Consider the following 24,942-nt stretch of genomic DNA (forward strand, 5'->3'; position numbering starts at 1 on the left):
GGGGGGGGGCGCGGGGGGGGGGGGTTGAAGGGGAAAGGGGAGCATGAATCATGTAACCATGTTAAAAATGAATATTAATAAATGTTAAAAAAAAATCCTTACATATGACTGCTCAAAAATCCACTGACCAGGACGGTCAGTTATTTAAATGGTTAGAAAGTCAGGCCTAGAAATGGCATGGCCTGAGTTCAAATATGACCTCAGACACTTTCCTTGTTTCCTCAGTCACTTCACCCTGTTCGCCCCCCGTTTCCTCATCTATAAAATGAATTGGAAAAGGAAATGAACCGTTCAGGAATCTTTGCCAACAAAACCCCAAATGAGGTCACAAAGAGTCAGACACAACTAAAAACAAATAAACAAAAAAATGCTAGTAACAATAATTAGCAAATATATGTTTTAAGGTTTGCAAAGTATTTTACAAATAATATCTCATTTAATCTTCAAAAAAGCCCTGAGTGAGGGGGGCAGCTGGGTAGCTCAGTGGAGTGAGAGTCAGGCCTAGAGACAGGAGGTCCTAGGTTCAAACCCGGCCTCAGCCACTTGCCAGCTGTGTGACCCTGGGCAAGTCACTTGACCCCCATTGCCCACCCTTACCAATCTTCCACCTATGAGATAATACACCAAAGTATAAGGGTAAAAAAAAAAAAAAAAAAAAAAAAAAAGCCCTGAGTGGTTGAAGTTCTTATTATCCAAACTTAATAAAGAAAAAATAAAAGGTATCCACAGTGTCTCCATGAACATATATAGGCAAAAAAGCATATTTCAAGAATTTTACAAGAATAACCTAATATTAATGGGAAAAGGTAGTGCCCACTGAAGAACTTTTTGCATGTTTCCTTTTGATATTTTACCTGGTGTATAGAAGTGACACTACTCTTTAGTTTCTATGATCCTAGTGGTTATTTTAAGTATTTTATTTTAGTGCTTATTTCAGATTTTGTATATAAATCCATTAAGTTTTCAATTGCAGTACTCATTCTAATTAGTATCATTGTATTGGATTTGTTAAGTTAAAAATTTTAAATATCCCAACATCTTTAACAAGCAAAAATAAGTGAGGAAACTGAGGTACCCAGAGCTTAACTGGTTTACCCACAGCTAGCATGTGTTTGAGGTCTGATTTGAATTCAAGTCTTCTTACCTCTAGGCTCAGCACTCTATCCATTATACCACCTAGATGCCCAATAATTCTGAGAGGAAAGGGCTATTATTATTCCTATTTTACAGTTGAGGAAAAAAAAGGTAGACAGAAGTGACTTGCCTAGGAACAAACAACTAGTCAATGCCTGACATCAAGTTTGAATTTAGGTCTTCCTGACTGAGGGTCAGCACGCAATCCACTGTGTCCCATCACTGTTGCCAAATGGGCTGGTCACGGAGCAAGAGGGAAGGATAACAGAGCCCAAGTATTGTCGTGGTATCCATGAAATGTGAAGAGAATCTGAGGTAAGCCTCCAGGGCAGAATTCTCCATAGAAGTTTCCATCATTTCTCCAAGAGACACAAACAAGCAGTGTACATGATGGAAAGACCTGGTTGGATTAGGAGCTGCTCCTTGATGGAGAGAGTGCCCACAATGATGAGATCACAGATTGAAATAGAATGAAACACAGATAAAATGGTATCTGGTTACCCAGAAAGAAACAATTTCAGGTCACCACAAATCACTGGGCAATCCTGTCTTGAATTATAGTTTTAATGATACAAAACAAGATAACTCCAGTCTGCTGAAGTCTCTCCTTTGGCTGAGCAAGAAAAAAAAAGGGAAGAATAAATAAACCTGATAAGCACTAAAAGATAGGAGGTCAGGGACATGAGGGGGAGGAAGTCAGGAAAGGAAGGGAGGTAGAGGGGTCAGGAGAGGGGCATCCTTGGTTTCCTGGAACTCTTAGTTAATATTTTCAAGAGGCACAAACCTAGAAACCCAACTGTGTCCCAGAATCTTTTATTATAAGACCAAAGGGATTGGGGAGGAGGGAGTGGGAAGAGGATGGGACAGGGGAAATAGCCATCTTTTTCTTTCTAAATTAGTTTTTTTCTTTTTTAATAATAATAAAAGTAAGGCTGTGCAGTGACCTTGAATGAGGATTCTAGTTCCAGACAACAGAGGAACACAGACAGACCCTCAAGTAATATTGAGATGGAAGAGGCAGCTATCCTTGGGTATCTTGCCTTCCATCCTGCCCCCACTGCAAATCAATGAAAGTTTCACTGTCGCCATGGTGACAACCAGCTTTCTGACAGCACCTACCTGGCACCATCCCAGGCTAGCCATCTGCAAAGAAGGGGAGAGATCTTGGGAGGATGGGCACCTGAACAGCAGGGTTTTCATGCTGGCATATACTCTCTGTCAATGCATGCTTTCTTTTGGCATTTCACACACACACACACACACACACACACACACACACACACACACACATGCTGCCCAGCATCCAACATTTTCTCCTCCTGTTCCCCTATACAAACACTAATAATATTCATAAATTTAATTATATAGCACTTTAAGGTTGGCAAAGACCTTTTTCTACTGGCTATCCTTTCATCCTCACAGTGAGCCCATAAAAAGATAAGTAAACTAAGGTTTAGAGAGATTAAGTGATTTTTTTAACCCCTTACCTTCCATCTTGGAGGCAATACTGTGGTAAGGGCTAGGCAATGGGGGTTAAGTGACTTGCCCAGGGTCACACAGCTGGGAAGTGTCTGAGGCCAGATTTGAACCTAGGACCTCCCATCTCTAGGTCTGGCTCTCAATCCCCTGAGACACCCAGCTGCCCCCAAGATTAAGTGATTTGCCCATTATCACACAAGTATCAAGAAACTCGGTATCAGAGACAGGATTTGAACTTTTATCTCTTGGTAGATGCAACACTCTATTATAGTCCTCTATCTCCAAAGCCTCTGCTACAAATTTATTTTTTCTCCCTCACAAGAACACAATTTTTTCCCAGCCAGAATGATTTCTACCATTTTCTGTGACATCCAGAACTTTGGACAAAATCAGGCTTTTCCTGTAATTCAGGATGGATGAGCCATCCTACACATTTATGACAAAGAATATTGTTCCTCCCTCTGGCTCCAAGCGTCCCCAGGGTACAAATTGCCTCACTTTGTGCCCAAAACAGCCCCTCTACTAAATGATCCCAAAGAGGCTTCCGTGGCCACTTAAGGGTACATGATAAGTGGGAATGGGGAGGAGAAAAGAAAGAGAGAGCATTCCATTCTACCCACACAGTTTCCACAGTTGAACTCTGGAAGAGAAGCAGTAAATTCATAGTGAAGGGTCCTTAACTGCAACCAGAAGAATAGGCAAAGGAGCTCGCTTTCTGCTATGCCATCTAGAAATCAGTGCTGGTCAGGAGAAACTGGTCCCGATAGGAAGGCAGTAAGATTTTTTTAAAGGCCATTTCAAAGGACTGCAAGTGGTGTTCAAGCAGGCAAAGCCCCACAGAGAACGCTAACAGGAAAGCTTCTCCTCCATGATTGTATAGAATCAAGATTATCCCTTAATTCCTGCTGCCTTTCTCTGCAAGGGCCAACCTTTCTCCACATCCTGATTAAGGCAGAACATTAACAAGCAGAAGCATCTATTTAGAACTGAGGCTGCTAAAATCACTTCATCACTCTGTCTACTTCCTGCTGTCCTGCAATCTGTGAGCATTCAGAGACTGCCCATGAGGTCGAGTTTGTCACCCAGCTGCCTTTCAAAACTTCACCCTGGGGATGTGTCCCCATCTGTGTCTTGACAGACAGACAGCCTTTGTCAACATCAAGAGAAGGAATGAGGATTCTTGCCAGCCTTCCAAGAATCCTTAACAACCTGAATTAGAACCCAGAGCTAATAAAAAACAGAGGCACAATCTGAATTGGAATCCAGAGTTAATAAAAAAACAGAGGCACAATCTGAATTAGAACCCAGAGCTAATAAATTCAGAGGCACAATCTGAAATAGAACCCAGAGCTAATAAAAGACAGAGGCACAACCTGAATTAGAATCCAGAGCTAATAAAAAACAGAGGCACAATCTAAATTAGAACCCAGAGCTAATAAAATCAGAGGCACAATCTGAATTTGAACCCAGAGCTAATAAAAGATAAAGGCATAGAGAATAAGAAATGGGCAATAGAGATAGAACCTGTGATTTCATTAACATAGGGAGATGGATAAACAAAATAACTTCCAACCATGCAGATCACCACCTTCTCTGAAATTAAGAGTTGGCTAAAATATTGAAAATTTAAGTGACTTGCCCACAGTCACCTAGATAGGAGATAAGACTTTTTTTTTAGGTAAAGATGCTTTATTTATCAATTACATGTAATAACAAAGTTCCACAGAAGTTTTCCAAATTTATATGATCCAAATTATCTTCCCTTCCCCCCCCCCCCCATCTTTTCCCCTCTCCTGGAGCTGGCAAGCAATTTGATCTGGGTCATACGTGTATTATCATGCAAAACACATTTAGGAACCAAGACTTGAACAGAAATGTTCCTAGCTTCAAGCATAGTTCCCTATCCACTACACTTTGTGTGAATGACAGAAATTTATTAAAATCAGTCTGTTTGAGGGAGTCCCTAGTGAAATAGGCTGAGCAGACCCCTTCCAGGCATATGTTCCGCATAACATCTTCCTCCAAAACAAAAAGAAAGAAAAGAAAGACTAATAGGAACTCACTGAAGGGAGAAGGCTGTGGGAAAAGGCAGTTAAAAAACTGTGGCAAAGTCTTTAATGAAAGTAAAATCTCATTAGTTCATGCTAATTGGGGGAAGGCTAAGTTTAGTAAAAAGTATAAATCGAATTTTTTTTAAAGTGAAATGTCGCTTTATTACATTAATGCATGGAGAAGTAATAGAATTAGCCTTAGACCTGCCCAGAAGAGGTTATCCTGAAGTCCTGTGATTAGAGATCATCTTTAAATCCTACTCATAGAGATTTTCCTTAAGACACTTGCTTTAATGACTGACTAAACATTGACTTGTGAATAATGTATCAAATCTCTGCATGAATGTGTGTGCTTCTGACGTTCTTGCTAAAAGTTTTCTAAACGTATTATTAAGAAAACCTTATTTCCACAAAGAGTGGAAACACAAACTTTAACCCAGCCCTTATGCCAATTAGAACAAATTTCCAATTAATCAGATTTTATTATGCAACAAATATAAAGAATGAGGTCAAAGGGCAAGAAATTGAGATCCCGTTATCCTGAAGATTTAATAGACCGGTGAGAGGAACCACAAAGAACTAAAACACATCTAATTTCTTTTAGAGTAATTTAATCTCTCCATGCCTTCACTCTCCAAGAGGAGTATCACAACACAGAAAGTGGCTCACAACTCACATGGTATGGAAGACTTGACTGCTGATCTATCTCTACATAAGCTGCTTGAGATGATGGATATAAATCATACTGTAAACTTTTTTTGAATATTCATTTTATTTTATTTTTAATTTTTTAAACATTTATTAATATTTATTTTTTAGAAAAGTTAACATGGTTACATCATACTGTAAACTTTTAACAAATGTCAATTGTTATTAAAAGGTAGGCAAAGTGCACAAATGGGACCTCTGAACAGTATCGCAGGTACTATTCCTACCAGAAAGAAGACTGGGTTGCCATGGAACTCTGATATAGCAGTTTCACCCCAGTGGGTCTCCTTTTTCCTAAAACTATGAGTCCTGTGGTTCCCTATACCCCCCCCCCTCCAAACATATCCACATGCTCATTATCAATATGATCTGAGCAAGTTAGTAGCTGTCCAGGTAAAGTTACTCCTTAGCCTTCAGGAAGTCATAGTGGTTGGTGATATTGTAGAGATTCCAATTCAGGGAAGGGTTGACCTGGAGGGCTGCTAAAGCTCCTTCCAATTCGTGGATTCTAGGATCTGGGGACAAACAGGAGGCCCTAAGAGCCATTAGATATAGGAGATCAAGTTTGGCTGTCCCCCCAAAATCTTTATTTATCTTTAGACCTTCCAGAAAAATGTTGGACACAGAGATAGAGCCCTTTTATATTACTCAGGTGGTAAATTCTAAGGTCAGGTCAGATTTGATCCTCACCACAATCAATCTAGTCTATTGTTTACTGTTGTGATCACTAATTCTCCAAATGATATCCATTGAATCCCCCAAAATTGTGGGTGGTCAAAAGGAATGAAGAGCTAGAAAATCTGACCAGACTCAGAATTGGAATGGAATGAACTCAAAAACCATCTATTTCAACTGTCAACTCAGACATGAATCCCTTCCCTAGTATCCTCAAAAAATGGTTATCCAGGGGGCAGCTGGGTGGCTCAGTGGATTGAGAGCCAGGCCTAGAGACAGGAGGTCCTAGGTTCAAACCCGGCCTCAGACACTTCCCAGCTGTGTGACCCTGGGCAAGTCACTTGACCCCCATTGCCTACCCTTACCAATCTTCCACCTATAAGTCAATACACAGAAGTTAAGGGTTTAAAACAAAAACAAAAAAAAAATGGTTATCCAGCTCCAACTTGGAGACATCAGCAAAGGACAATACACCATCTACCCATGCATACGCAATTCCACTTTGCCATGGCTAATTGCTAGAAAGTTTTTCCTCACAGAACTGGTGTCTACTCCTCTGAAACTCCTACCTATTGATCCTTGTTAAATCTTCTGGAGGCAACCAATCAATATTATTAATTGCCTGCTATGTGCCAGACACCACATCACACTGTTGACATATTGAATTTATGATCTTCTACAAATTCCTGTTCCTGAAAAAGTAGTTTTTCAAAGTCATGAGGAACACAGATTTTCAGAATTAGGGTTTGTGTTTTGCTGCTTAGATAAGACTCTGGATTGGTAGAGAAAATACTGACCCAAAATTGAGTGTCTGCATGAAGTGTGGAATTGGTATGAGAATTTTGAAGAAAAGGGACATTCTTTCTTCTTTGAGACACAAATGGGGTTGTAGATTCTCTTCTAATTCCAGGGAGAGATACTTGGAGAGTGAAATAATGTCTTTCTGAAATAATGTCCCTCACACAGGAATGTAACACTTCCTCAGCATTTTTATCCACCAACCCAGAGTTATACCTATGTAAAACACTCCTGGCTTGAAAAGCTAAGTTACATATGTATAAGATTTTATTATCTTTGTTTAATTTAATCTCATTAAATTTGATCCAAGAATCTTGCCTCAAGACCTTTCTAGATATTGGTTCTTCATCCAAGTTTTCATATCTCTAAATTATCTGAAAAATTTATAATCTTGCTATCCATACATTCATCCAAATCCCTAGTTTAGAGGAAAAAAAGTTGAATAGATGAGAGCTAAGGAAAGATCGCAAGGACCACTTTCCTTGAGATATCCCTTTAGTTCAACATTCATCCATGAGTCATTACTTTTCAGTATAAAAGTATTCAAGCAGCTCCAAATCCAGTTGACTCTATTGTTATCTAGCCCATATCATGCCATCTTTTCACGGGGAAAGCATGAGAGAATCTAGAAAATGATTTGCTAAAATTTAAGCAATTTTGCTGAAATGTAATACTCTACAGAATTTAGCTAATCTACTTACTAGTCAGGGAACTCTGTCAAAAGGGAAAAAGAAAAAATATAAACTAAGAAGATAAATTGAGAAGAAAATTATAACTTTCTAACAAAAGTAGCATTTCCAAGATACATAGGGAATGGACATGAATTATATGTTATAACCAAAAGTCATTTCTCTAGCAGAAAAATTATCAAAGATATAAATATTTTTCAAAAGAATTGCAAGCAATTAATAGACAGAAGACACAATTCAGATCACTAATAACAAGAGAAATATAAGTGAAATCAGATGTGAAGCTTTCCATGTCACCCAGAAAGTTGGCAAAGATGATGAAAAGCAGAAAACTATCAATTCTGGAAGGGCTGTGGAAAGACAGGTACACTTATATACTATTGGTAAAATTGCTTGTTGGGCCAACATTTTTGTAAAATGACTTAGAAATATTTAAGAAAAGGCAATACAGTGCTCATATCCTATGCCTCAGCAATACTACTCCTGGAAATATACCCAAAGGAGTCCAAGGACAGAAAGAAAAGGCTCATTTGTGTCCAAATTTTTATTACAGTGCTTTGGTGATAAAAAATAACTGGGAACAAACTGACTGCCCATTCGTTAGAAAATGACTAAACAAACCATAGCATATAAATATAATGGATTCTTACTGTGCAGAAAAAAAATGATGAATGTGAGGATTAAGGAAAGTTCAGAAGTATTTTACAAACAAATCGAGTAAAATAAGAATCAAGAGAAAAAATATAAAATGACTACAATCATGTAAACAAAAAGAACACAAGGAAAGGTACAACAGATAAAGTATATGACTTGGAGTCAGAAAGATTTCTATTTAAATCCCATCTCTGGCATTTCTTAGTTGTGGGACCTTGGCGAAGTCATTTAACTTCTCTAAGCATCAGTTTCCTCACCTATGAAATGGAGATAACAACTCCTAGAGTCACTCTACCTTATAAGATTCATGAAAGATTCAAAAGAGGCAAAGGATATAAAAAATTACTTTTTTCAGGATTAAGACAAATATTATTACTGTGAAAAAAATCAAAAGGAAGCCGGCCTATGATTATTTGTAATAACCAATTTTGATTCAGGAAAACAAGTAATAAAATATCTGCTCTCTATTCTTTGTAAAGATGAGAAGGACTACATGGGCAGAATGTGGCATCAGATGAAGTCATTCTGTAGATTTTTTATTTAACTGATTTTCTTTCAACAAAGATAGACAGTTTTGCAGGGTATTGAAATAACTCAAAGATGTGACTGCTGAGCTATTGTCTGTGACTTTTTGAGAAACTAAATACAAAAAAAAAAAAACTGGAATTAGATAAACATGGTCCTAGGGCAACTAGGTGGCCCAGTGGATAGCGAATCAGTACTGGAGTGAGGAAGATTCATCTTATTCGATCTGACCTCAGATATTTACTAGCTATGTGACTTTGGACAGATCACTTAATCCTCTTTGCCTTAGTCTCCCCACCTGTAAAATGATCTGGAGAAAGAAATGACAAACTACTCCAATATCTTTTCCAAAAAAACAAAACAAAACAAAACAAATGGAATGACAAAGAGTCAAACACAACTTGACAATTTTTTAAAAGTGATCCCAATTTCAAAAAGGAGAATTCTTTGAATTCTCAACTAAAGAGTTTAACTTATTATTGATAAGATAATCTGTGATCATTAGAAAGAGAAGTGGTTATAACATGGCTTTATCAAGAATGGGCCATGCCAGAATAACTTTATTTCTTTTAAAGTAAATATATATGTGCATAAATAATTTGTAAAATAAGGTGGGGTTTTTTTATGTTTTTGTTTTGTATTTCAGGATAGAGCCTCTTCTCCCACCATTCAGAATCGAAACCGGTTAAAGCAGCTAACATATTTGTTTTCATTATCCCATTTTATAGATGAAGAAACTAAGGCTGAGAGCTGGACTCACTTCTATATACTTAGTAGGTATCAGGTCTAAGATTCAAATCTAGATCTTCTCATTTCAAGTCCAACACTTTCCCCACTCTATTATGAGACCTAATCCCACTCTACAGAGTGAGAAAAGAATAGCAAAAGGAGTGGCCACTTTAAACTAACAGCCGCTCCTCCCTGAATTTTCATCAGCACCACTTCAGATATCCTGTCACTTACCACCTATCCCATTAAAGCATCTGAGCCATGAAGAAACTAGTTTTTTCCTTCTTTTTTTCTTCCCAACAGACCCTAGAAAAATCTTGAAAAAATCCAGTGCTTTAAAATGACCCTAAAACAAAACAAAAACCTCAACTACAAAGGCAGCTTCCTTTTTTTTTTTTTAATTAGGTTTTTATTAGCTCTTTGAGGAGAAAATGGTTGAGGGCCCCTCAGAAATGGTGCTCTAATAGGTATGGCAAGCCTTAAACTGAGTGCAACTTAACAGGATAAAATAATCTTGTGAGTTCCATGATTCTGAGTTCTTGCTATATTTGCCCTTTTTTTCCTTCACTCATCAAGTTTAATTTCACAGCAAGGTACTTGTGCATCTAGGTAGAAAGTCATTTACTATCAAGGCCATTCAGGATATTTCAAAATGGATTTCAGCTAATTCTCATACTCATTCTGAGAGTAAATCATGCTGTACCTGCCATGCTTTGGTAGCCATAGAAGGTATGAAATAAGTAGAACTTGTCATTTCAGTCAAGGAAGCAGTGGAAACATGGTTCTTCCTTCTCTTCTTGTCTATTCTCAGATTACTTAAAAACTATCGTATTTTCAGAACTACTTAAGCTGGTCTATGGGAGACTCTCGCAATATTGGTTGGTTACTTTCCCTGCCTTACTTTTATCATTAAAAACCAAAAAACTAGAAAACCAAAGTGATATAATGATATATGATTTGGGTTCTGGTGTCATCATGAATACACCAAAAATTGACAATTTGATCCATCTTTTCAACAAACCTTCAACCAACAGTACCCAGAGACATTTGTGACCTTGGGTAAGTCTTTTACCCACTTTGGGATTTAGTTTCCTTATTTGTAGAATGAGGGAGCTAGACTAGTTGATCTTTAAAGTTCCCTGCAGCTCTAAATCTATGAATCTATATCTTACCTACAGAAGCCATGATAGTCCAGAATCCTATTCCTCCCTCAATTTCTTCTTTTCTTGAGATGCCCAGGAACAAATATACATATATATTGTATCATTTGGAATTGTTGTAAGCCCTGGAAGACTACAACCCCTAGGGCTCTCTGCTACAACTTCCCCTGACACCTCCCACTTCCTTTGTGGGAGGTGTCTGAGAAAATATAAAAGAGAAAATTTGGTGCCTTTTCTCTCTCTCTACCCTGAGGTCTCCCTAGCTCTCTGGAGCCTGGAGGCCAAACCCTGCAGAGCTCTCTCTTGGTGCTTTTTTATCTTTCTATCTACCTCCTAGTTTTCCCTAGACCTTCCCTTTTCTAATTAAAATTAAACCCAGATATTCTAAACCCTAAAGTTGCTCTCTGATCTTTTATTTGAGCTCCAAAGGGCTCTGGTCAATTTCCCCCTGCCAGGGGCTGGGGATCACTACCTTCCTTTCCCTTCCTCTACCTTTCTCTTTCCTTTCTCCCATCCATCCAACCTTCCTACCTTCCAGCCCTAATCCCCTTCACCATATATATATATGTATATATATATATATATATATATATATGTAAATGTAGGAATGTAGGTAAGGGATAGAGTAAATGTACATTCCTACATATATTTCAATATTCAATTCAATATTTTGTATATATAAATGTATAAACCCCTTACTTTCTATCTTAGAACTGATTGGGGTTTAGTGACTTGTCCAAGGAAGTATATGAGGCCAGATTTGAACTTAGTCCTCCTGACTCCAGATCTGGCACTCTATCCACTGTGCTATCTAGCTGTTTCTATTTTAATATATTTTTATTTATTTCCATAAATAGATCCCAATAACATGTAAAAATTTTTTTAACATTTTTAAAATTTTGATTTCTAAATTGCCTCTCTGCTCCTTGAAAATCTAAGCAATTGGATATCCATTCCAAGAATACAATAGTCAATCTCCCAAGATGTCAGTTCCACATTAGCAAAATGCCATCGATGAATCAACCCAAATGGCCCCAAGTATCTTATTATAAAGCCCATCAAAAGTTATGTCTTATGAGGGATGTGGGTACTGAGCTCAGTTAAAAGATAGTACAATAGTACATCATACAATACCTTCTTTCTTAGACTTTTTTTTGCTTCTGGGCTCTGGAGTACAGCAAGAACTCACTGATGAATCATAAAGAAACACCCAAGGGAATAGACATGCCATGTGAGCCCCTGACTGACCATTCTCTAGAATTATCAGCCAGGATTACTCAGAACAAACACTGAGAAAGCAAAATGGAACACTAGATCTGTGATCTTCCCTAGTATTCCCTCTCTCTCACTTTCCCATGTACTAAGCCAGAAAGTCTAATAGCCTTGATTACTGTATGCCAGTCCTAATAATAGCACAGCACTTGTTGAAATATTTTCTATTTTCCAACACAGGTGTGGCTATAGCCTCCTGAGATCACCTTTGCAGTGCAAGATGCCAGCTATGTTTCTCCATCCTCAAACTAGTCCCTAATACTCAAGGGATCCTGTTAACTAGTCCCCTAAAGAATACAACATAATCTATTTTTTCCTCAGTTTCCCCTTACCCAGGATAATCCACATGGAGTTTGTGAAGACTGAGGGGTGACACAATGTAGATTCCCCTCAAGGATAAGGACAGGATAGGGACCAGACCCATGGTTTCATAAATTTCATAAAGGAACTCCCAGATGAAGAAATTTTCTGTACTAATGATGGCTCACACTTTTCCCTGTTTATAATTTTATAATTATATTTTATAGAAAAATTTTATATAAAAATATACAATATATAAATTATAACTTATAATTATAATATAATAGTTTATAATTATATTTATAGAAATTGAATTGTTTTATTATATTTTATATATAACATTAAATACATATTATATAAATGCAAAATAATTTTATGTTATAATATATATTAAACATATTAATATGTAATATAGATGTAATCCATAATTAGATTTCCCTAGAGTAATAAGAAGTTATTATGACTTTCCCAGGGCCACAGAATCAGTAAGTGTCAAGTGATGGAACTTGAACCAAGGTCTTCCAGACTCTGAAGTCAACTCTCTGGTCAACAATACCACAAATGCTTCTCAGATCCCCTCAAGAAGATATCCAAAGTATAACTCCCATGGTTCCAACACCCACAATGCCATTACCCAGGGTACAGAACTTTCTGGGAGCTCCCATGTATTATAATTCAGCAACCAAGCCAAAGGAAAAGGGTCCTCAAGTTGTTAGGGTGCACCTCCTTTCAAAACAGAAACCCAAAGACGAGCACAGCTACCCAAGACACAATTAAGTTGCACTTGATGAATTCTGATCTTTGAGCTTTTCATCATTGCTCATGAGAAGAACACAAGAGAAAGATAAGTGGGGAGGAGGGCTGACTAGGAATCAGGTCTCGAGTTCCTATAACATACATCATGATGCTCATACAGAAAAAGGTACTCCAAGGCAATTCTCACTCCAATCTCCCACCTTTCCATTGGGGTCCTTCCAAGTGTCTGCCTGATGTTCAGTTGCCATTCTCTCCTGCACAGATTTTCTCATTTATCCTCTTACCATCTGGGCAAAGATGAACACATTCATACAGTCCTCACAACCACTGCTTCTCCTTCCAGGCTGCCATACTGAAAACCTGCAGGTGAACTTCCAAGCCCTCAAAATGACACACACCAGCTCCTTCCCGATGGTACTAAATAGACTCCATAGAATTAGTCATTTGTTACTTCTTGCAGGAGCAGGAGATGGGGAGAAAACCTTAGCATAGAAAAGCTACACCTGTTTCTGTTTTCCTTTCAGTCTCACATCTCCCCAAGCTCCTGACCCAGGTGTTCCTCATTTACCTGTACAAAAAGTGCCATCGTTGGGAATGAATGTCTTGTTGTTGTTTGTTGCTCGATATCCTTCCAGACAAATGCAATAAAAGCCTCCGTGTGTATTATGACATGATGTTTTGTTCCCACAGACCAGAGTGGCTCCAAATTGACACTCATCTTTATCTGTTGACACATTCCAATGCACAAAAAAAGGTTTAAAAGGCATGCTGTGCAGTGATGCCACATTTAGAACAACAAAAAAATGAGATTTTATTTTCATGGTCTATACAAGAAATAATTCATGTGGTAAAAAGCTTATGCACAGGATCACAGATTCTCATAGAAAAGAGCTTAACAATCATTTAGTCCAACCCTCTAATATTACAGATGAGGAAACTGAGGCTGAAGTGCTGAATTCCTTGCCTAAATTTACATCAGTAATAAATGAAGCAGAGTTCCTTTGATTTCTAATCCAATACACTTGCCACTGCAATATGATGCCTAGGAAGACTTTGTTCTGCTCAGCAGAAGAGGAGATTTAGGGCTGATTAATGAGGCAAAATTACAGGAAGATAGGGTTCAGCTCAATATAAATGGAGGATTTCCACATAATGATTGTTTTTATTTTTCAGTCATTTCATACTCTTTGCGACCCCATCTGGGGATTTCTTGGCAAAGATACTGGAGTGATTTGCGATTTCCTTCTCCCACTCATTCGACAGATGAGAAAACTGAGACAAACAGGGTTAAGTGACTTGCCCAGGGCCACACAGCTAGTGTCTTTGTGTCCTGAATTTGAATTCAGGAAGATGAGTCTGGGCACTCTGTCCACCATGCCACCTTCCAAATAATTAGAGGTGTCAAAACTAAAATGAGCTGCCTCACAGGTGGTAATGAGTTTCCCATCCTTTGTGGTCTAACTGATCACTAGCCTCATATTTTCTTTTTTTTTAAAACCCTTACTTTCCATCTTGGAATCAATACTATGAATGGGTTCCAAGGCAGAAGAGTGGTTAGGGCTAGGCAAGGGGGGTCAAGACTAGCCTCATATTTTCCTAGAATCTATTGTCTGGATATTCCTTTGACCACTATCACTCCTGACCTAGCATTATATTTGTGTGTGTATATACATATACATGTGTATATACATGCATGTACATATACATATATTTGTGTGCATGCAATGGCCCTGTCTTTTTCCAGTTCATTTTTATTTTCTTTTTTTAAAACTCTTACTTTCTGTATTAGAATCAATACTGTGTGTTGGTTCCAAGGCAGAAGAATGGTAAGAGTTAAGCAATAGGGGTTAAGTGACTTGCCCAGGGTCCGATAGCTAGGAAGTATCTGAGGCCAGATTTGAACCTTGGAATTCTCATCTCTTAGCCTAGTTCTCAATCCACTGAGTCACCTAGATGCCCCTGTAAGATTTTTTTTATTTAATAATGAGAATTTCACCCAATCAGACATGAACAAACTCAGTCGTCCATCACTCCCAGAAGAAGAAAGTAACCATAAGACCCTTCCCCTCTCTGAGACTCAGTTTCCCCATATGTAAAATGGGAGAATGAACTCAGTGGTTCACTTGAGCATCTTCCATCTCTAATATTCCATGATCATATGAAAATGCTGCTTCTTTTCCTGCCTAGGGATTTCAATACTTCAGAGAATTCAGGACTTACCATGACACCGCGTTCTCCCATTGCCCACAAATCCATAATTGCAGATACAGATTTCTTTTCCATCTCTCTGCTGACAGGTGGCATGTTCATGACAAGTGGCACAGACATCTGAAACTGAATCATATATCTTATCTTTAAAGAAAAGAAAAATGCTCCTAACAAGTCAGCTTGTAGGTACTAGATTTTTGTATAATCAAGGAAAACAAATTTCTCTAGCACTAGCTGACACTCTAAGTAGTAAAAAGTCTAACTGAAAAGGGGTGAAGGAAAAGCATTTTCTTGCTGCCATGGGATTCTCCATTTACAACGAGGCTTACCGAGAATTCTAATGATAGGTGCTTAAGAAGCACTGAATATGTGTCCAAATCTGGCTGGGTATCAGGGGCCAAGCTGGTAAATGTCTCTATAAGGATCAGAAGTGGGAAATTGCCTCAAAGGCAATGTGAGGGCAATCAAGATTCCTCTTTCTGTGCTAAGTATGAGTTACCGTTACCTGAGAATATATCTAGATCTCAATCATACATTTATAATGAAAACTCTCACCTATATTTTCATATAAAACCTAGAAATTAACCATGCTACCAATTATCATCATGAAGTATCAAAACACTTGATGCCTCTCTTGTAGCACATTTATATTCTGCTTTGAATGACCATTATTTGCAGAGATGTTTTAAAGTTCTTTGTCCAAATAGAATCTAAGTTCCTTGATATCAGAAATGGAAGACACCAAACACAATGAAAAAATACTATGGGGTAAGACATGCTCAAGAAATAAACCCAGAAGAAGAGAAGAACCTCACAATAACTATAGGAAGAACCTCAAGGGGAGAGAGGGGAACAAATGACATGGCCACAAAGATTAAAACATGAGCTACAAATAAAATTAAATAAAACAAGATTTTTCAAAATATGAAATCAGAAATTAAAGAAGAATTTAGGAGGGGAAAAAGTGGAAAAGAGAATAAATTCCTTAGAATAGACAGTAAGAAAACCTTATCCAAATAATGGACTCCCTGAAAAAGAGACTAGAACAACAAAACTCAATCCCTCTATGAGAAAAGAAATATAACATAGCCAGAAGGTTAGGAAAACAGATGGAAAATAAGGTATTTACTGTTCCCAAGAAAAATGACCTAGAAAACAGGTCAAAGGAAGATAATATATAAGAATCATGAAACTCTCCTGAAAACTACAGTCAAATGAAAAACCAGGTCATTATATTTCAAGATATTATAAAAGACTGCCTCTATCTATTAGAATCAAAACAAAAAGAATGCATTTATCATCTCCTGAACAAAAACCCACTCTAAAAATACTTAGAAATGACATTGCCAAAAACCGAAGCTTCCAAGTCAAAGAAACAATACTGAAAGCAGTAAGAAAGAAAGAATTCAAGTACCAAGGAATCACAGACAGTATCACACAAGACTTATCAACAACTGCTAAAAAAGAAGAGAAAGTGTTAGGATGTGATGTGATGTTGCAAAAAAGCAAAAGATAAGACTTAAGACAAAAAGTAACATATCATGCAAGATAGAAAGAATAAGCATTACTTTCACCATTTTTCAGAGAAGGAGAGGCTGCATGATGTTATGGAGGGAGAGCTAGCCTTGAAGTCAGGAAGACCTGAATTGCACTTCAACCTCTGACACATGCTGGCTCCTTTCCTCTGAGCAAGACACTTAATTCCTGATAAATACTGTAGGTGAATCTCTAAGGTGACAAATTGCAAAGAAAGAATTGATTTGCCTTGGCAAAGGGAGTTTTCTCATCCAGAAATCCCATGAAATCAGATGTTTAATATCTAGCCATATCCTCTTAATTCCTATCTTGCCTCAAAAAACTCACCAGATATTTTATGCTTTTGATAGTAACTTTAAATAGAATTTTGTTTTCTCAGTCTGTAGGATTCTGATGCTAATAAGCAGAAGGTCTGAAGCATTTTGTATGTTTCATGTCCCAACTTACAGGAATTATTAATTTTTCTATTTATTTTAGTTGAAGCTTTAGGGTTCTCTTGTAAGCCATCTTGTCATCTATAAAAGTCATAATCTTATTTCTTCTTTGTCTATGCTTATTCCTTCAAGTTCTACAAAACACTTTGCAGAAATAAAGATAATTTATTAGGAAAATATATCAAATAAATTTCAGGTAAATGGAAAAATATTACTTTTTCATGGTTGGGACAGGCTAATAAAATAAGAACAACAACATAAATAATTACAGATTTAGTACCACTCAAACTATTAAAGGATTACTTAATAGAAGAAGATACAGTTCCATAGTAAAATCATAATAAATTATGTAATAACAAAATTCACCTAGAGTAATAAGAGGTCAAGAATCTCAAGGGAAATTATGAAAAAGTGGAAAGAGGTCTAGTAATATCAAAACTCTAATTATAATACAAAGTAACAATCATTAAAACAATCTGGTACTGGATTTTAAAAAACTATTTAATCAAATTAGATACACAAAACACAGAAGCAACTGAACAAAATAGTATAAAAATACTATTGGGAAAATTGGAAAACAGTCTCAGAGAAATAATGCTTAGATCAACATCTCATGCTATACACTATAATAAATTACAAATGACTACATGACCTAGATATAAAAGATCATATCACAGTAAATTAGATGAGAGCGTAAGGAGATACCTTCCACAGTTATGGAGAAAGGAAGAGGGGTAGTTAGTTTAACACAGTGGATAGAACACCAGGACTAGAGACAGGAGAACCTGGGTTCAAATTTGACCTCAGATACTTCCCAGGTGTATGACCCTAGACAAATCATTCAAATCCAATTGGTTCAATCTTGCCACTGTTCTTTCTTAGAACTGATACTAAGACAGAAGAAGGTAAGGGTTAAAAAAAAAAAAGTGAGAGATCGGGGCAGCGGGGTAGCTCAGTGGATTGAGAGTCAGGCCTAGAGATGGGAGGTCCCAGGTTCAAATCCAGCCTCAGACACTTCCCAGCTGCGTGACCCTGGGCAAGTCACTTGACCCCCATTGCCCACCTTTACCACTCTTCCACTAGGAGTCAATACACAGAAGTTAAGGGTTTAAAAATGTTTTAAAAAAAAGTGAGAGAGAAGGGAAAAGTTCTTAACCAAAAAAAAAAAAAAAAAAAAGCCAGAGAAGATGAAAGTTCAGAAAATGAACAATTAAAATGGAAAGTTTTATATAAATAAATGCAATGCAGTTAGAATTAGAAGGGGGGAAAATAACTAGAGAAAATATTTGCAGCAAATTTCTCTAATAAAGGTCTGCTATCCAAGATCTACAAGGAGCTGATATGTATGTGTGTTTGTATATTTGTGCACATATATCTATATAAACACATATGTACACACCTATTAAAAGAGGCATATATATAATATAAGTATACATGCATATATATGTGTGTATATATATAAATATAAATATAAATATATATATATATATATATATATAAAGGAGTCATTCCCCAATAGATACGTGTTTACAAAAGAGAAATGCAAGCTCTCAACAACCACATAAAAAACTTCTCCATGTCACTAGTAATAAGAGAAATGCACATTGAAGTTTCACCTCACAATCATCCGATTAAGAAAATGACCAAAAAATGAAGATAACAATTGTTATAGGGAATATGAGAAGACAGGTAAATCAATGCACTGCTGGCTAATCTATAAAATGGTTTGACAGTTCTAGAAAGTAATTTGTAACTATGCCCCCAAAAGTCATGAAACTGGGGATACTCTCTATTTCAGTCATGCTATCATTAGTTGTTTATTTTAACCTTTATCTTCCATCTTAGAATCACTACCTTTTGGAAAAATTGGGACACTAATGCACTGTTGGGGGAGTTGTGAACTAAGGTACCCATTCTGGAAAGCAATTTGGAACCATGGCCAAAGGGCTATAAAATTTTGCATCCCCTTTAATCCAGGAATGCCACTATGAGGTCTGTTTCCCAAAGAATAAAAAGCAGAGTTTTTTAAAGGTAAAAGCACCTATTTGTACAAAAATATTTATTGTAGTTCTTTTTATGGTGGCAAAGAATTAGAAAGTGAGGGGTTCTCCACCAACTGGGGAATGGCTAAACAAATTGTGATATATAATTGTAATGGAATACTTCTGTGCTATAAGAAGTAATGAATAGGATGATTTCAGGAAAACCTGGAAAGATTTACATGAACTGATGCAAAGTGAAGTGAGCAGAACCAGGAGAACATCATACACAGTAACATAAAAATTGTATGATAATCATCTGTGAATGACTTAGCTATTCTCAGCAATACAATGATCTAAAACAATTTTGAAGTATTCATGATGAAAAATGTCATTCATCTCCAGAGAAAGAACTGATAGTCTGAATGCTGATTGAAACATATCATTCTCATATTATTTTCTTCATGAGTGTTATTCTTTTTTAGTGATATGTGTCTTCTTCTACAACATGATATATGTAGAAATATGTATTGCATGATAACATATGTATAACCTATATCAAATTGCTTATAGTCTCAGGGAGGGGGAAAGGATGGAAGAAGGGAGATAATTTGGAACTCAAAATGTGAGAAAACAAATTTTTAAAATTGTTTCTACATGTAATTGGGAAAAATAAAATGTGATAGAAAAAATTAATATAATAACCAAACATAACTCCAGAAGACTGATGATAAAACATGTCTCCTATCTCTTAATGGAGAGGTAAAATGAAAAATGTTTTCAAACAGGACTAAAATAACACAATTTTGTTTTGCTTGGTTATACATAATTACTACCAAAAAAAGGCTTTTTTGTAGGGGTAGGAGAGATTTTCCATGGAGGTGGGTAGTGTTAGTGAGAGAAGCATTAAGTTATTAAGTATTAAGTTATTAATATAATTAATTAAGAATATATTCAAAGCGCCAGGGATACACAGGCAAATAAATAAAATAATTCCTTCAACTGAGGTTCCTATCAATACATCACCACAAAATAATATCTTTTGTTACCACCAATAACACCACAAAAGTGATTATCTTTAAGTTATTGAATGATATCAGATGTCCATGCTCTCTTCCAGTGAATAGAAGAGATTTGCCACAGAGGTGGTTAGTGTTAGTGAGAGAAATATTATTACATGCCTACCATATTTAAAGCCTTGGAGGTTTACACGGACAAAAAAAAATTAAATAGTTCCTTCCTTTAAAGATCTTATGTTTAAAAAAATTAAATAAAAATTTAAAAATAAAAAAATCTTATGTTAATTAACTGATACTTTGAAGGAATTAAATACAAATATATATATAAAGTGGAGTTCTAATAACTAGGGGAGAGGGGGCATGGACCAAAAAAACCTTTCTGTAGGACTTCCTGGGCTGAGTTTCAGAGGGGATGGGGATGCCAAAAGGCAGAAGGATGATGAGGGAGAACATTACAAGCATGATATGTGCCTCTCAAAGGTAGAGAAGCATGATCTGGGAAATCATTTTAAAGAGAACCATAGGTAGGTCAGTTTGTCTGGAACGTAGCATGAGTGAATCCACGTTCTATGAAATCAGTCTGGGAATACAGGTTCCAGACCCTGTTGACAAAATATGTCCTGGAAAGAGCTAGAAGATAATAATTCCTCCCAGTCAGAGGAGAGTCATTTCATTTCCCAAAAGTTCTCCAGGGAAGAGATTTTATACTGGATGGAGACCCAAAGAATCCAACTACCTGGCATAAGAAAAGTGGAAGAAGAGAAGAAGACAAGGAAAGAGAAAAGACGGGTAAGATAGAGGATTTATAATGTCCCACTACATAGAGTGGGACATATTAGATTTTCTAGGACAAATCTTGTTAAAAGAGGTTTCATAGATTTCCCATAGCTGGAGGTAAGAAAGAATTAGAAGATACCAGGACACACACAGATATACTTGATATTCCCTTCTATGATTTTTTATGTTGCTGAAAATTGCAGAGTGAAAAAAAAAAGCAGGTTAAAGCAGAAAATTGGACTTTAATGTACATCCTATACATAGTAGGCACCCATGTGTTTGTGCATGTGTGTATTTTTTTAAAACTCTTACTTTTTGTCTTAGATTTGATACTAAAATTGTAGTAAAGGTTAAGCAATTGAGGTTAAGTGACTTGCCCAGGATTACACAGCTAGAAAATTTCTAACACCAAATTTGAACCCAGGTCTTCCTGAATCCAGGTCTGGAGCCCTATCCATTGGGCAACCTAGGTGATCCCACTCAATATATATGAACTGAGGTTCCTGCCAACCCACCACCACAAAAATAATAGCATTGCTTTTAAGGCAGTAAGTGGCATCAGAGGTTCATGGGGACTCAGAGCCAGTTGAAAGAAAATAAGAAAGAGGGAATATCCCTCTCTGAACCAGACCTAGGGCTCATGGCACCAAGAAGGGAAAATAATATTCAGGATAAGGTACGGGTGAATTTAGGTTTTACTCTCAACAATCACTTATCAGAAGAGGAGTCCTGAAGGTGCAACAGCCTCTCCGCCCAACCCCTGAACCAAGAAAGTGTATATTATGAGTCACACCAGTTGCTGAAAAATCTCCCAGACCACTAGAGATAAAAAATGTCGTATAGAGTTAAGGATGTGGTTTCTGTGATGGTTTTGTTCAACTGATCTTCCTTGTTAAAAGGAGAATTTTACTAAGATTTGGCTGTGGTTTTTCTTTAAAAGGCATCAATAAAAAAAAATTCTATAGTCTACTAGACCCCAAGTTGGAATGGGAAGTGATGGAGGTAGAGGGCAGGAGAAGGAGAGGAACTCCTTCCTTGAAGGCAGAAGCCTCACAGAAGCCAAGCAGAGATAGTTAACAGAAAAAAAAAATGAGAGAATCTTTTATTTTTTAAGATCTACAATGATAGGTATCCTGGCTGTCACTGCTAGATTTATAAATAGAATTAGACCTTCTACTTGTTTTTTGTGTTTCACTGGCTCATAGCTTGGGTCTTAAGAATCATGGATTTAGAGTGGAAAAAGTTCCTTAAAGATCATCCAGTCTAGTCTACTTAATTTTACATAGAAGGAAACTGAGGCCTCAAAACAATAAATGATTTGCTTAAAGTCACACAGCTAGCTATCAACTGTCAGAGTCAAGATTCAAACCTAATTCTTACAATTCCAAATAAAAAAACTCGATCACAACACAATGCCTTTTCTTGAAAGTCAACTCTCTTTTGAGGCATTTTAAGACTGCAAACAAAGATATGGTTTACTAAGTATATATTTGTGTATTCAACAACAACTAAAGTCCAGCACAGAACAGTTAGGCTGCATACAATAAAAATAGATTCCTCATTCCTATTCTTTTCCTCCACCTTTTTTGGATTGGTTGCTAAACGGAAGCTAGGCAGGTTCCTATCCCAAAGCAAATTTGGGTTAGAATCATTTTTAGGTCTTGTAGAATTCTCAGTCTCTTCTTGGAATCTGCATCCAATCCTCTTCTAGTTTTCTTTGTAGCTATCATAGTACTACTGAGTCCCACTCTCATTCATGAACCCCTGGATAATAATGTTATGCTCCTTTCTAGTCTCTAAAGTTGGCTCCAGAACAATCTGTAGTGATATTATCTTGGAAAGACTTTCACTTAGAGGCTCCTAATGTTGCCTAGTCCTGGATGTCCTACCCTTATCCCTAAAGCGTTTCTCTCAGTTCTGTTTAATGTTCCTAAGGCATATTAATGTCCAAAAAATGCAAATAATAAGGAAAAATTATAGTAGGTATGTTTGTGGTAGATGGCACAGTGGATAGAGTATTGGCCCTAGAATAGATTCATCTTCCTGAGTTCAAATTTGGCCTCAGACACATACTAGCTATGTGACCCTAAGCAAGTCACTTAACCCTGTTTGCCTCAGTTTCTTCATCTGTAAAATGAGCTGGAGAAGGAAATGGCAAATAACTCTACTATCTTTGCCAAGAAAACTCCCAATAGGATCATCAAGAGTCAGACATGACTGAATAACAACAACAAAATGATTGAGTCCACCGTTCTAAACTCAGCGATTGATACATCAGAATGTTAAGCCAAAAGTAGTCAAAAAATACGCAAAGGATTGAAATTCATGAAGAATTTTCCTCTGTCATCCTACGACAGATTAAAAGTTTCCCCGGAATTTGCCTTGAAAGCAAATGATCAAATGGACAGATGATAGGCAGGTTATGTAGAAAGAATGATACACAAGGAGTGTCCTGCTAAACTTTTTCACACTGGATTCCATGGAATTGTAAATATAGTGGTCTAAGAGATCCAGAACTCAGTAGGATGACCCAATTTTCTGGTCCTGAAAAAAATGGAAATAGTGATCGTGACATTGTCAATTTTGATCCTTGGTGAATTTGTACTTTCATCCTGTTAATCAATGATCAGGAGAGTAGGGAAGACCAATAACATTTAGTTACTGGCATACCTGCATAATAAAGAGTGCAATATAGACTAGAGAGGTAAGGATGAAGGAAGAAGATCATAACTTTTTATTCTTTGCTTAGTTTTTATTAAGGTCCCTAGCTTCATTTGCATATCCACAAAAAAATATTAAGAGTGAGATTCACTTAATTGTGCTCCAGAGGGATTGGAGAGGAGGGAGAAAGGAAACATGGATCTACAATAAGAAATTTAACAAGTTAAAAGACATTTTAACCCCAAATCAGAAAGTTATCTGAGACCAAGGGCCTTAAAACAGGCAGCAAAAGATAAAAAAAAATTAAATCTTTTTTTTTTAATCCCAACTTTCTGTCTTAGAATCAATATTGCATATTGGTTCTAAGGCAGGAGTGCTTAGGGCTAGGCAATTGAATTTAAGTGACTAGGAAGATTTGAATCACCCACCTCTGGTCTCTAGGCTTGGCTCTAAAAACACGGAGCTTCCTAATTGCCCGAGAAACTTAGCTTAACATAGAGTATTATTCAGGATTTTGTTAGTACAATGGCTAGGTGTGGTGGTTTGTCACCTCAATTATGCATTAAAAGAGCATCTGCCTGACTTTGTCAAGGTATTTTCCATAAATAGGAACAGGGCTGCAATTGCCTACAAAGAGCTTAAATCAGCACATAGTAGCAGGGAACAGCCCAGTGACCACAAGACCAACAGAGATACCAAGCAGAAACAACTTGACAGAAAGTGGAGATAATATCCAGCAAAGTGAGCAGAGAAAAGCAGAATATATTAGCAGTGTATTATCAGGAGCTCTACATCTCAGAAATGTGAATTGCCCTGACCACATACATGCCTATAGGTGTGGCATCCAAGACATGCCCTGCTGATATGAGCTCCTGATATGTATAACCCTTTAATAACCCTGAACACACAGGTTCACCTACATGTGAGGTTTCTTGTGGTTTCATTATTGGTAAAGTGATAACTTATGATGAATATCACACATATGTTTATTTGATTAAATCTCATTTTTAAACTAATATGTCCCTTTGGCTGGCTAGCAAAGTAAACCGCATTGATGGGGGCTCATGACCTATGGTATTGAGTAGGTCCCTCAAACCTAGACTCCCTTTTCCAGAAGTAGCAGATAGAGCATCAGGTCTGGGGTCAGGAAGATCTAAGTTCAAACTCAAACTAGACACTTACTGGGTGACATATAGTTTGGTGGATAGACAACCAGGACTAGAGAAGGGAGGTCCTGTGTTCAAATTTGACCTCAGAAATTTCCTAGCTCTGTGAGTCTGGGCAGGTCACTTAACCCTAGTTGCCTAGTCCTTACTGCTCTTCTGGAAGGAAGGGAGGAAGGGAGGAAGGGAGGAAGGGAGGAAGGGAGGAAGGGAGGAAGGGAGGAAGGGAGGAAGG

At 37.1% G+C, this 24,942-nt stretch overlaps 1 protein-coding gene across 1 annotated transcript in view; it reads right to left on the minus strand.

Annotated features, from left to right (window-relative positions):
• Positions 1–24,942, minus strand: part of SUSD1 (sushi domain containing 1) — a 312,394-nt gene that overhangs the window by 251,531 nt on the left and 35,921 nt on the right. Inside the window, exons 2-3 of the mRNA XM_044679157.1 lie at positions 15,151–15,264; positions 13,499–13,654 (exon numbers count right to left, since the gene is read on the minus strand). Of these exons, the coding sequence (XP_044535092.1) occupies positions 13,499–13,654; positions 15,151–15,264 (270 nt within the window). The remainder of the gene's footprint in view (positions 1–13,498; positions 13,655–15,150; positions 15,265–24,942) is intronic.

This window comes from Gracilinanus agilis, chromosome 1, assembly GCF_016433145.1.
Source record: "Gracilinanus agilis isolate LMUSP501 chromosome 1, AgileGrace, whole genome shotgun sequence".
Lineage (NCBI taxonomy): Eukaryota > Metazoa > Chordata > Mammalia > Didelphimorphia > Didelphidae > Gracilinanus > Gracilinanus agilis.